We start from the raw sequence: 14452 nt of genomic DNA on the forward strand, positions 1-14452 counted from the left end.
TAAAAGCTCTTGAACACACATCCTGTCACCATCCAAGTCCTGCTGCAAGAGTGATTCTGCAGAGTGTGTGTGTGTGTGTGTGTGTGTGTGTGTGTGTGTGTGTGCAGCGAATACACGTCAGGCAAGAGATGTGTGATGTGACACTTTTTTGGCTGTTGTTTGGCTCTCACTCTCCAGGTGGACCGCTGCATTTCACATAAACACACGAGCACACACGCACAGGCATATGCACACACACACACACACACACACACACACACACAGCTGGGATGCTGGGGTGCTGGATATGGCCCAGCATTTTAGCAGATGGCCTGGGTGCTACGCTATCAGTCACCATAGTAACATGCTCTCTTTTTCCTCTTTCTCTCTGTCTTTCTCCCCCTCTCTCTAGTGCTAAGAGAAGGAAAATGGCAGACAAGATTCTTCCGCAAAGGGTGAGGCTGCATATTTTTTTTACCTTTGTTGCTCTGTTTTTTTTTTTTTCTGTTTGTGTGTGTGTGTTATTATCTTTTGTGTGCAGAACAGAAAAATCCTGGTCGGATTTTGATGTCAGGGGTTCTTGGAAGGCACGGAGGGCCAGATGATTATGTGTTATTTCAAAATGAGAAGAGAGAGGATGAGGGGGAGAGATCAGGAGGTTTTAGGGTTTTTTTCTTTAGGGGGTTTTCATTCTGTCATTTGGATGGTGGCTCACTGATTTCAATTGGAATAGTCGGTGGGATGTGGCAGAGACGCAACCACAAGTAGAACCGAAAGAGCGGCCGAATCGCCGCGTTGCCACAGGTGAGTCTGTGCCGACTGAGGTTGTGATTTCCATCCTGTGGTTTCAGTTTTCGGGCCCTGTGCCCACGCCATCACCTCACCACGTCCTGGCCGGCACACAGAAGGCTTTTGCACTGAGACTATGGAGGTCTGGAGACTGCGAGCAGTCTTGGCTCAGGTCTTATCCCCTAACATAACCCAGACAGAGAGATAGCAGTAGGCATGGCTATGGGCGCCACTCCACAATAATGAGTCAGGGACAGGGAATGTCTGCCACACTCCTCCGTCTGCTCGGCACCTCAGCCTGGTGAAAGGCGATGAGATGGAGATAGAGAAGGAATGAGAGGGAACAATGAAGGCAGCCATTTAGAAAGAAACATGAAAGAGGAGAGAGGAGGGAGGGAGGAGAAGGAGCGAACTGGAGGAGTGTGTGTGTGCACAGTTTGGTAAGTAAGCAGCAGCCCTTGATGCTCTGAGGACTTTCATCGGTATGGTAATGTCTAGAGTCCGGGCTGGTTGGCTGCACACTCTGCATCTCATTTTTATCCCAACGTGTCCCCAGGATGATGTGGACTACTGTGTTTATGGTGGACAGGGCAGCAGCAGAGGGATATTTCTACTTCTGTCAGCTTCCTATAAGAATAAAAAAGCTTAAAAAGAGTTGTAATATTATGTGTCACAGTTGATTCTACTCCATATACTGTATTCATTTAAATCTGATGAAGTTGTTTATGAAGTCCTTGGTCTCTTCAAAGTCAGAATGACACAGGTTTTCCAGCAGGAGCCAAGAGTTAAACCTCTCTTTTTATATATTTAAATAATTCTGGGCATCAGATGATACCAGAGAGATCAGGGGAGAGAGACATGCAACACAAGTCCCCGGTTGGAGTCAAACCGGGGACATTACAGTTCATGAACAGCACCTTAGACCACCAGGGTGCCTTGAGTTACTGTATGAACCCTGATAACGTTGGGGTAGGTCAGTCAGCACAAACTGAAACTTTGCTCAAACCCTCTGAACTATATTTCACATTCTAGTGGAGCTAAACTTTAAAAAATAGCAAGTATGTCAGACTGAACTTTGGGGAAATGGGTATAAAATGATACCGTCAAGAATATTTCCATTTGATGGAAACATTCTGGAGATTTTAGTCAGTGTCAATGAAGACCTTGGATATATTGATACAGAATATATATGTAAGATAGTGTGGACTCCTATCTCAAAGCTTCATAAAAGAGAAATTAAAGGAATAGTTTGAACATTTTGAGAAACATTCACTTTCTTGCAGAGTTACATGAGATCAACACCACTCTCATATCTGTTGTATTGAATATGGAGCTACAGCAAGCAGCTGGTTAACTTAGCTTAGCAGAAAGACCAGTTGCTGTCTATATTTTTTAGATACGACAGTGATATCAATCTTCTCATCTAACTCTCAGCAAGAAAACAAAAATGTTATGTGTTATACGATTCCTTGAAAGGACACCATCTGTTAGGGGCTGAATGTCCTTGAAATAAGACACTGGACCCCCTACAGCACCAAGGCAGGGCAGACAACTAATCTGCTTAAGCCTTTTAGTGGTATTCAGATAGTACCTGTGAATAAAATCTGACTTTTTAATCTTGTGTGTGTGTGTGTGTGTGTGTGTGTGTGTGTGTGTGTGTGTGTGTGTGTGTGTGTGTGTGAGACATACTGCAGCTGTTAACGTCAGATTGTTTCCCCTCTGAACAGATCCGTGAGCTGGTCCCAGAGTCTCAGGCCTACATGGATCTGCTGGCGTTTGAGCGCAAACTGGACCAGACCATCATGCGCAAACGCGTGGACATCCAGGAAGCACTGAAGAGACCAATGAAGGTAAGGACAAGAAAACGTGACTAATGAGGAGCCAGCGTGCCCTGCTGTCCTTCGAGGTGTCTAAAAACACCAATTATCCATTTCTGAGAGGACAAAATTTGTATTTATAGGAATCTTTGAACCTCAACAGGTATTGAAAGGAAAGATCTTCTTAATAACTAACTACTTTTTAATAAAGGATTTTATTTCTCACCTTTTTTAGTTTCGTCTCACCTTAGAACACAAAAAAACGTCCCTTTCCAAGGCTTCTTGACTAATCTGCTGTTATATTAAGACAATCTGTCCAAACAGCGCACCTGCAGGTTGACATTTTAATTAAATTTTTTTGTGAAATGTCCGTTTAAACTGTGCTATTTCATGTGCCCTTGTGTCAGCAGCAAAAGCGTAAACTGAGACTTTACATATCCAACACCTTCAACCCTGCCAGACCCGACGCTGATGACTCAGACGGCAGCATTGCATCATGGGAACTGCGAGTGGAGGGAAAGTTGCTGGATGATGTGAGTTTTCTTTCATTTAAAAATATACAGCACATTCACACTGAGTTTTTGAGTCAATTTAAAAGTGAAATAACTTAGAAAAAACTACAGTTTCTGTGATGCTGGTCTGCTGGGGGGGGGTGTAGCATTATGTCATCTTCCACCAGTGCGAGTCTAAAACACAACTGAGATCATAATCTTCCCATTTAATATGAGTGTGTTCCACTTTGGGTCGTTTTGAATATTCTTACATTTGTTTTGCACCGTAAGCTTCGCCTCAAAAAGCTCTGTTGTTCTCAGCAGTCCCGGGCAATGCGGTCATTTCACAGCGGTAGGAAGCATCTAAGTTTCACAAACCACAAATATTTCTGGTTGAGCTAAGAGGAAGTGGACCCTGAGAATGTCTAGTGTCTCTCTTTCTGATCTCACTTGGCCTCTTGTGGGCTTTTGATGAGTAATGTTGCTATAAGCGAAGACATGGCAACAAGTATTTCCTTTTTGCATTTGGGTGTGTTTGATTTTACACATTAACTGACCAGCTTCTCTCTGTCTGTCTGTCTGTCTGTCTGTCTGTCTGTCTGTCTCACAGCCAGGGAAGCAGAAGAAGAAGTTCTCTTCGTTTTTTAAGAGCCTGGTGATTGAGCTGGACAAAGACCTCTACGGTCCTGACAACCACCTGGTTGAGGTCAGTTCAAAGATGGCCACTGCACCCTGTGTACACAGTAATTAATTATTATTTTTGCACACCTGCCATCAGATAAACCTTTACTCTGCTCTTACAGAATTATGGCAACATTTTTAATGTTTGTCACATGATCTGTGTTTTTTAAATGAATGAGTTTCCAGCACATGGAACAACTTTGGATGTGGTCGGTAGTGGTATCACTATATGAGCTGGCTCTCATTTCTTTGTATTTGTTATGTTATGTTATATAGTGCAAACTCCACACAAGTATTTGGACGACACATTTTTTTAAATAAAATTAAAATTAATTAATTAAAATTAAATTATGAATAAGAGACTGAATTAGAAAGCAGCTCCATCTCAACCAGGGTTATTATAGTTAACTAAAACTAAACTAAAACTAGGTGTGAACATTTTTTTAAGTTAATAAAAACTGTGGTAACTAAACAAAAATAAGATTGTACAGGAAATGTTTATAGTTTCAGTCTTTGTCAGTTTGGTCAGTTATCTTTATCTTTATTAAGACTCTGCTGTCTATAAGTGTACGTCAGTGTGTTTGTACCTATACCAAACTTCTTAAATCTTAACTTAACTTAAACTAACACATGAAACATTTTTATAAACTGAAACAAACAAACCCACTCTGGAAACTAAACTGAACTGAAAACAGAAATAAAAACTAATGAGTCAGTTTGTACTTTTGTGTTCAAGTAGGTTGCCACAGTGTACCGTTTGTTCAGGGCTGCATATGTTTCCTTTTTGTTCTGGGATTTTTTTTTTTGTTCTGTCCTTTTTTTTTTCATCATAATTTGGTTGTGTCAAATGTTCTGAGTCCTTGCGTCTCGAGGCTGAGGTGGTCGCGGTGACTCCTTTGAGGGTTCGACTCACTGGCAGTAGAGAAAAGGAGAGTGGGTCATATGATTCCAGTAAATTAGGGCTTTGTTTATGAATATCTAACAGTAGAGGATTTGGGCCTGATTCAGCTCTGTGTGCGGAGTTGGGTGCCTTTGGAGGATACTTTTGCAGGACTCTGCATGTTGTTGTCTCTTGGCCAAGAAAGTTAAGAGAGCTTATTTCCCAAAATGTCAAAATATCCCTTTAACAAACTCCGTTGTAGCCTCAGTGTTAGCTTCATAACATTCACATCTGGACATCCTTTTGGTCACTTAATAGGTTAGTGCTTTGATTTGAGATCAGTGACGGGCCTCTTCATCATGCACGGGGGAGACGTTCACTGAAAACTGTTATTTTGTGATGTCTGGTTTATTCCTGAGCTACAGTCTCCCCACAGAACCTGCTCCATTTTACATTCCCATTGGATAAATACAAAAGAAAACAGATGGAGAAAGAGGGCTGCCCTCTCTCCTTTTTTAATAAAGTGATTCTCTGTAACACATAAAGGAGACGTTTAAAAAAAAAAAAACTGTGCAACATTGCAAGGTTGTTTTAACATGCAGGTGAGAGCTGGAGAAAACAAGTGCTTACTTATTAAAAACAATCATTAGCCGCCCTTCACTTTGTATCTTCACAAAATGTATTGACTTTAAAAAAAAAAAAAACACTTTAAGAGTTTCAGAGTGAAAATTATGACTTCTCAAGGTTCCTCCTTTTAAGAGGGCATTTTAGCAAAGCTCTCAGGTGCTTCGCTTTGAATGATTTTCCATCAAAATATTTTTTTCTCTACCTTGAGGTACAATCAGTACTTAATCTGTTCTGAGTCAGCCATTGATTGGAGGAAAACATTACCCGTTATTGCATGCCAAGTTACTGCAATCCACTGTACTGAGGATGTTTTAAGTGCTTTTTCATTTCAGTTTCTGAGCAGTAAAGATAAAATGGAGATGTAAATAACATTTAATCTGCAGCGAGACACAGAGGAGGTTCTGATACATGTAAACAAAGAGTAAAACATTGAATCCTATGGGAATTATTGTACTTGGCCAAGCTGATATTTCATTTTTTTCTGTTATTTCTCTCGATGTCTACGCCAATGGTGTAATCTTGCATGTGATAACGTTCATCTGCGCAGCCGCATGGTTTAACCTTTTGCTATTTTGGTGTCTCAGTACACCGTTCATGGCTCGTTTGAAAAACTTTAACCTCTCATCAAACCACAGACTTTGTACTCTAGGTCAAGATCAAGGCTGCGAGATGAAGGCACGCTCAGGTTTTTTTTTTTTACTTTGCAAGTTTTTTTTTAATCATGCCACGAACTGTTTGCAGTTTCCTTAAAGCCCCTGAAGTGTTTCTCTTAAATGCAAAATATTAATCAAAGTTAAGGGTCAGGAAGTAACATGCTTAAGTAATTTTATTAAGAGGTTAACACTCAATTAGGCTAACATTCTCACAGTGACTAAACACAACATAAAGATGAAGAAATATAATTTATTTTTGCAGGTGTTTGGTCGCAAATTATTGAACAAATACAAATGTTGATGGTGCTAGATAAAGCCTTAAGGGTTAATACAATTAATAGCAGTCAGGAAGGAGTCAGAGGATCAACAAACATCATCTAGAAACCGTGAATGTCTGTATCTGTCCAATAGCTGTTGAAATATTTCGGTCTGGACCAAAATGGTGCACCGACTGAACAACTGACATCTTCATTCCTGGCTGTGTGGGTGTGGTTTGACCTCATTTCACTCACGCTGTCGGCAACATAAGCAAACAGACCGCACAGTGTCATCACATTTTGAGTCCAGTGTGGGACTGGTGATTGGGATCACCTTTTTCCTACTGAGCCCGCCCACTTCAAAACAGTGAGAAAACCAAAACATAGAAATCTCTCATGTAAAATAACCAAAACTTCTTCTAACTTTGGCAGGAAAAATAACCGTCTCGTATGATCCCATCGCTCGTAATGAGAGAAACAAGAGGTGTTCAGGGCCTTTAAAGCAGGAATTAATTAGAAATTGTGATTAATAAAGTGTGAAACAAACTGAAAATGAAGTGTGAAACTAACAAAATAATTCAGTCTGAATAAACCAGCTCAGTGTGGTGGTTTGCTCTTTCAGTGGCACCGCACTCCCACCACCCAGGAGACGGACGGCTTCCAGGTGAAAAGGCCGGGAGACGTGAGCGTGCGCTGCACTCTGCTGCTGATGCTGGACTACCAGGTGAGCAGGGGGGGGCTGTAGTAGTGACAACCTGTAGGCCACCAGTTTATGTTTTTAGGGGAGTGTGAAAAGGATGTCAGATGAGATGAAGCTGATGTAAAGGCTCTGAGGTGGGTTGTAACGCGATTATATCGTCTCCACAGCCTCCACAGTTTAAGCTGGACCCTCGCCTGGCACGCCTGCTTGGCATTCACACTCAGACCCGCTCCTGCATCATCCAGGCCCTCTGGCAGTACGTCAAAACCAACAAGCTGCAGGACTCCCATGACAAGGAGTACATCAACTGTGACAAGTACTTCCAACAGGTATGGGACTCTCCATGTGCTGTAAATCACACATGTTGTTGTTGCATGGATATTAATATCTGTGTGGCTGGAAATATTCAGTGGTGGAAGAAGTTTGACTTTAAGTGCCAGTACAACAACAACACGTAAAAGTCATTAATTTAAAATACTATTCAAGTAAAAGTACTATAATCTTAATGTATTAAAAGTAAAAGTACTTATATTATTATATTTTTGTAAGTTTTAAAACTTTATATGGTGAAGTTTGGTAGTTTGATTAGTTTCCTAACCTAGGGGTCCGTCACAAAATAAATCTGACGGGTCTTGAGATGATTAATAGGAAAGGAAATATTAGATTTTTTTGTAAATATAGGATCATTTGGGTTATTAAACAATTAATAAACATCTGAAAAGTTTAGACAAATAATATTGTGTGTTTTTTATGTAAAATAACCTTTAGTAAACCCTTAGTTTGAAAAGTAACTACAGGAGTAAAAAGTACAGCATTTCCCTCTGAACTGTAGTGGGGTGGATATATAAAGTAGCATATAAGTACTTGAGTAAAAGTACTTTCCACCACTGAAAATATGATATTGCTGCAACATCATTATTAATATGAAGTATATCACTCTTGTAATACTGAATTTATATATGATACACATTCCACTTTATAAACAAAGTCTACAATTAAAGTTGTGTGTCAGAGAAAAACTTCAGTCAAATCTGAGTAAAATGATCTGACGAGTTAAATTAATATTTAAAACTGTGCGTCCACATGCTTCAGTAAAATCAATCAACCTATTAAGGTATTTTCAGCCATAGTTATAAATAAACTTGGTGATTTTCTCACAGATGTTTGTTTATTCCTTTGCAGATTTTTGATTGTCCTCGGCTGAAGTTCTCTGAGATCCCTCAGCGCCTCACCAACCTCCTCTTACCTCCTGACCCCATCGTCATCAACCACGTTATCAGGTAGATTCCTCTTCTACAGCAATGTGACACATTTGTGCCGGGTTGTGTTTATTTTCTCTTTGTGAAGAGCGTTTGTTCCTGCTCTTGTAGAAAGAAGTGACATTTTTAAAAGATATTTTAATAAAATAGCAATTAAAGCTGTCTTTGTTGTCTCTGTGTGGAGTCAGGAGCTAGAAAATAAATAGCTTTTTATAAATACCTTTGAGGTATTGTTTTCTTTCAATTAACTTAATACAAAACATAAAAATCAAATTATTTTAAATAAGAAATAAAAATATAATTAAACTAAAGTGGTGGCCATTAGACATTATAAACGATATGTGAGATCTCTCTCGTGGTTCTGTAATGATTTTGTCTCAATGAACGTTTTTCCGCTCTGCGACAGCGTGGATCCCAACGACCAGAAGAAGACGGCGTGCTACGACATCGACGTAGAGGTGGAAGACCCCCTGAAGAGCCAGATGAGCAGCTTCCTCCTCTCCACTGCCAACCAGCAGGAAATCGCCTCGCTCGACAACAAGGTGAGATCGCCGACATCCCAGAACACAAAGCTTTGATGCTGTAAATCACACTGAGGTGATAAGTAGGCAGCCACATGGGGGCAACAAAGTTTATTACTTACATTTTTTTTAAAACAGGAGTTCTTGTTTTATCGCAGTAGTTTGCCTGCAGAGGATTTCACGCCCCTGTTGTTTTAAATGTGGGAGCTATTCTTAATGTTTGACAGACACATTAAAGTGACATTTCTGTGAAGAGCAGGTTGCTGTGGGTGAGCAGGAAGGAAGGGCGGGACAGAAAACACTCACACACACAGTAGCTGTGGACACAGATGATACCTGTTTCACACTCTTTTATCTCTTTCATGTAAACGTTTAAGGAGATCAACACAGATACAACACGATACTAACATAACAAGACAGGCCTTTAAGAGCTTATATCGAGTGTTGCATACTTCTGCCTTTTTCAAGTGTTACTAAATTCACCAGTTCAGCCATTTCTCCTCTTAATTTGTACATCTTTACACACCTCCTTCCCTGAGGAACTGTTTATTTGCTATTTATATTTACATTTTAGTTCTGAGAGTTGATACAGAATCAATTAGATGTTGTTTTTTATCCGTATACATAGATTATTCAGCTGCAGTTTTTAAATAAATGAAGGAAAATGTTCTGCCTTTTTTCCCCTTAATGTATAGTGTGTTACTTTTCCTCTTTCAGATTCATGAGACCATCGAGTCCATCAACCAGCTGAAGATCCAGAGGGACTTCATGCTCAGTTTCTCCAGAGATCCCAAGGGCTACATCCAGGACTGGCTCAAATCCCAAAGCCGAGACCTTAAGGTTCGATATTACTATTTATATGCAAGCACGCTCATGCTGCTCCTTTCGTAACTTAAAGGCACAATGAAACTCACCGCCTCTATTTGACATATATTCTGGATGTAAAGGCTCATTGAAGCCATCTTTATTCACACCTCTGAGTAGAGCATCACGTTACCAATAAAGATACACAAAGTCTGGCTTTTAACTCTGTTAGTAATACATTTAAAAGACAAATAAACTGACTAGAATTGACTAACTTGAAGCCCAAACCCCAGCTAAGTGCCCCCTAGTGGCTATAATTTGTTGTTCAAGAGGGAATGAAACATGAAAGATCACCAAAATAATTAGGAATCCTCCTCAGAAAGATTATTAATTGGTTTTAAATACTTCCTCCTGGAATTTACCTTCAATATGCAGCTTATTGTAGCTAATTCTTCCCCAAACTCCCCTAAAAAATGATACTAATGATGGTTATTATTCAGTCCCAGCATTGATGATTGTCCCTTTTTTTGGCTGTAGCTAATGACAGACGTGGTGGGGAACCCCGAGGAGGAGAGGAGGGCGGCGTTTTACCACGAGCCCTGGTCCCAGGAGGCCGTCAGCCGCTATTTCTACTGCAAGGTGAGGAAACGCCATCTAATCACCTTTTACCTCATCCAAGCTCTGCCTCTAGACGCTCAGATGACGTCTTCTTCCTTTTCTTTCCTCGACAGATCCAGCAGAGGAGACAGGAGCTGGAACAGGCCTTAGCTGTGCGCAACACCTAAACCAAGGCCCTCCTGAATCCCTGCATCTGACTTCAGAGCTGTGTGTGTGTGTGTGTGTGTGTGTGTGTGTGTGTGTGTGTGTTGGATGTGTGTGGGGCCATCGCTGTAGTCTGGTGAAACCTTAAACCTCTAAACTAAAAAAAGACAGCATTTGTCATGAAATTTGAGCTGAGAGGAGGTGGTTTTCCTCACGACAGCAGCGATGCGCACGTGTGGGAGCCAGATTTCGACGCACATACGCGGTCATATTTGTTCAGTTTTGCCCAGGACTGTGAGATTATCATCATTAAACGGCATGCATTCACCTCCCACCCACCCACTGGAGGTCAAGCCCCTCTGAACACAGGCATCCTCAGACTCACTGCCTAATAAACACAACTCTCCCCTTTCCGTCCGCCACTCTCTGCTTTTGTAAATATGTCGCAAAACCTGTCAAGACAAACTCCGAAATCGGCTGCTCACTCACTCACGTTGCTGTGGTACTTTTTGGGATTCTCGACTCAAAGAGTTTGATACTGTGTCCGACAGAACATGATGTAAACCCGTGTCACAGTCGACCCTCCCAGCGCTCTGGATGAGACTCTTTTATGTTTTTCTTTTTTGATCCTTTGTTTTTGTGGTTGTAAGTGTGACTGTGTTTTTTTTATTTGTTCTCATTAGGAGAGTAGTTTTTCGAAAGATTGATTAATTACACCAGCAAAGTCGAGATTACAGTGTGACACATTCGGGGGGTTGCAGGGAATCAACGCTATCTATTAAACATGAGGTGTGGATTTCATTCATTTTCAAGTTTGAGTGAATTAATTAGTAAAACCTCCAGCGTGTCTCATTTTAGTCTTATTAAAGAGTCTTTTTACAGTAATTCCTACAACAGTATTAGTCATATGATCTAAAGTATTATCGCAGTAACGGCTCTACGTCTGTTTATAGCAAGAATAGTGTTTTAATGAAGGAGAAACAAGTATTGATCATCATAAGAATAGCTTTTTTTCTTCCCTTAATCATTAGCAAAATGACAAATATGCCTCTACATGTTGGGAGTTGTCGACCGATTTGTTTTCGTCAGAGTCGCTCACTGCCTCTTCCTTGTGTGGTGTTTTTTTTGCCAGTTAATGTCACGAAGGTGTTACCAAAGGTTGCAACGAGAAGAAGAGAACATGATCACTGAAATAAAAGTGGGCAAGAAATTCACCTCACCTGGGTTTAACAGGAAAGTGCAAAGATGTCTTAACAAATCCGAACAATTTGGGTAGTTTCAGAGTGAATTTACTCCTCGAATGTTTGCGTTTTGTAGCCAATTAGGCCTCGAGTTTTATGTAAAAAACCCTAAAGCTGTTATTGCATTGATCGCTTAAACCCAGGTCTGGAGAATTGTGTCCATTTCTACACTTTTTATGTTACAAGAAGAAGAAAAAAATGAAGTTTTCTTCTTTTCTAGAGATGTGAATGTAAATATGTTTCTGTCCCTTAAGAGGGCCAGCTGTACAGTATACGACAGACTATCTGTGTGTGTTTGTTTGGGGGGGGTGGTGTTGGGGTTGGAGGGGGTTTGGGTTAGGGGGGGTGGGGGTGTTACGTGGTGCAGTATGGGAGCTTCCATGAGTTTTGAATTAGTAGGGCAGGAATGTTAGTGTTCCTCTGTGTACTATCTTGGGTTGGGGAGGTTTATTTTAGGTCCATCCCGTAACCATCGTGGGAGCTAGAAGCTCGAACAAAGAAAGCTTCAATCAGTAGCTGTAACACACGATTTAATCTGCACCGATCTCATTTTACACTTTTTTTTTTTTTTTTTTTAAACGACACTTGACTTGTATGTATATGTTGTAATGTCAGATGGAGGAATTTTTTTAGTTTTCTCTCAGTAGTCAGTTTCTAGCTGGAACCTTTTGTCTGGGGGTTTCTTTGCACTGTGCTGTAATTCTTTAACGGGACTCTCTTCGTCACGGGTGAGACCCTCTTTTTATTATCCCAGCGTACACAAAAAGTGATCGGATGATTTCACGATGACCTATGCATGCTCCATGGACGTTAATCAATACATTTGACGAGACAGTATGTGTACATATAAAAAGCTGGCATAGCAGTCTGTGTGACGAGCGAAAAGACTTGTTGAAATGCCTTCTGGAAACTTTTTTGCCAAAAATGATAAGCCCTACCAGCAACTAACTGTAGGTGTGATTTTTCTGAACTGTGTTTTTGTTACTAAGTTATATTTGACTGCATTCATTAGAGGAGAAACGGTAGTCATTGGTAGTATCTTAGTCCTGTGTCTGACCTGGAGTGATTTGTCTTTGTATGGCCAGGGCATTCACATTGTTGTCATACAGTCACTGATTCACTAGCACCCTCTTGTGGAGGAAACTAGAAGCTGCAACTCCTGGGTGACCTCAGTTTTGAGCGTCACAGAATAGCTGACAAGATGTTAACAGACTACTGTCTCCTGTTACTTAAACCCTGACGTACTGTTGACATGTTTGTCCCACTCCCTGCATGTGTTCGTGAAGAGCGGGAAACTGCTCTTTCTCTCTGTTTACACTGTTGTCAGAGCATCACCAACAGGGAGGTATAGTATACATAATACTGTATATCTGTAAAGAGCAAACTTGTTTGGTGATCCTACAAAAAAAAAAGGGAAAACAGCTGTGACATTACGAGACAGCCTGGATGTAAATAAAGAAGCGCTTGCCAAAGTTTGTAAATGCCATGAGATCTAAAGTGTCTTTTTTCACCTTTTATCACCACAACATGTCAATGCAGTCACTTTCTTTGTGCACATAATAGAAAGACATATTAATGTGGTAAACCGAGCCTCTTAAAGCTACATAACCTCCAAGTGTTGCTTAAATATACTTCAAAAATATAATTTCAAATAAATGTTATGTATTGACTTTCATACTCTTTAATGTGACATTACAAACAGAAAATGTACAAATTTGAGTTCAAAACAAAGCTTGAATTCTGGTTTATAACTGGTTTAGCCATACAATATTGTAATTTTTATTTTGAAGTGATGACTTAACATGCTGTAGAAATATTATGTGGGAACAAACACAGTAAATGTCACTGGGATTAGGGGAAATTATTAGGAAAGTCAAGTGCCTCTTCCATATGTAAAGGTTATAAAGAGACTGGATGGCATTTATTAATGAATGAAGTCAAGAGACAAAACTAAAAAAGGGCCAAAATTAGGGTTTTTGTCATTTATCTTGTTTGTATAATGACTTCATAAATATCACTATATGTACTGCTACTGTGATCACAAATGTATATGTGACACACACATTCTTTACTTTAAGTAGAGGTGAAAAAGTACAGGCTCTATAATGTACTTTAAAGTAAAAAGTACTCACTTGGTTTCTCTGAAGGACATTTCTACCGGATGTAGGGGGTAAAAGTAAAACGTTTCCAGATAAATCCTCAAGTAAAGTACAGATAACTGAGTAAGTATTTGAACTTTGTTACTTCCAACCTCTGATATTTGATGAATCAACCAAGAAACGTGCACTACATTCAAGCTTTGTTTTGAAGACGCTGAGTTTTAACCTCTGGCACCAACGTGTGTCTCTCCCTATTCATCATGTGCAGTTATACAAACTACTGTTTGGTGTTTGAACCACAATTTAAAGCACCTTAACTTTCACTTGCAAAGCATCATTCTTATAAGATTGAAATAGATTAAATCCATCTATCAATCCTCCACACATCCAGTGTACTATATGATACGACTAGATAATTGTATACTGCACGAGCTGCCTTGATACGAGGAGATCTAACCTGTCTGCAATAACAGATGCCTGTGGTCACAGGGAGACTCTGTATTACGGCTGATCAAATTTAAAAAACATGTTGAGACTTAAAAGTTGTTGTTCTCAAACATTTAAGGGTGAAAATTACTCAAACGCACCCTTTAAAATCCAGAACATTACTATTCTCAGCCACAGCAGAACTCCGCTCCATAAAATGACATCAAATTATGCAACTAAGTTGTGTAGCTCTGCTTAATCACCCTTCACTAAATGAACACTCTCATGCTCTGCGTCAGTAAAGTGTTGATGGTTCATTGGTGGGTTAAATTTCCCTGCATGAGTGAGGCGTTCCTCAGAGGTGGCAGACAGGCCTTTTATTGTTCATTGACCTCACCACAAGGAAACAGGTGGAGGCGTCTCCACGGCGTATTGCAGCAGGGCTGTAACGCCGACTGCTCACTGC

At 40.2% G+C, this 14452-nt stretch overlaps 1 protein-coding gene across 9 annotated transcripts in view; it reads left to right on the forward strand.

Annotated features, from left to right (window-relative positions):
- Positions 1-11021, forward strand: part of smarcd3b (SWI/SNF related, matrix associated, actin dependent regulator of chromatin, subfamily d, member 3b) — a 36234-nt gene extending 25213 nt beyond the window's left edge. For 4 of the 9 annotated variants that reach the window (XM_051411098.1, XM_051411093.1, XM_051411099.1 and 1 more), the window contains 11 exons: positions 392-434; positions 2496-2618; positions 2993-3118; positions 3687-3782; positions 6776-6898; positions 7042-7203; positions 8057-8154; positions 8540-8675; positions 9372-9494; positions 9996-10097; positions 10190-11021. In XM_051411098.1, coding sequence (XP_051267058.1) covers positions 392-434; positions 2496-2618; positions 2993-3118; positions 3687-3782; positions 6776-6898; positions 7042-7203; positions 8057-8154; positions 8540-8675; positions 9372-9494; positions 9996-10097; positions 10190-10243 — 1186 coding nt within the window. In that variant the 3' untranslated portion in view covers positions 10244-11021. The remainder of the gene's footprint in view (positions 1-391; positions 435-2495; positions 2619-2992; positions 3119-3686; positions 3783-6775; positions 6899-7041; positions 7204-8056; positions 8155-8539; positions 8676-9371; positions 9495-9995; positions 10098-10189) is intronic. The other 5 variants (XM_051411094.1, XM_051411102.1, XM_051411096.1 and 2 more) reach the window with 3 other exon arrangements.
- The last annotated feature ends 3431 nt before the right edge of the window (positions 11022-14452 follow it).

This window comes from Dicentrarchus labrax, unplaced genomic scaffold (genome assembly GCF_905237075.1).
Source record: "Dicentrarchus labrax unplaced genomic scaffold, dlabrax2021, whole genome shotgun sequence".
Classification (NCBI taxonomy): Eukaryota; Metazoa; Chordata; class Actinopteri; family Moronidae; genus Dicentrarchus; species Dicentrarchus labrax.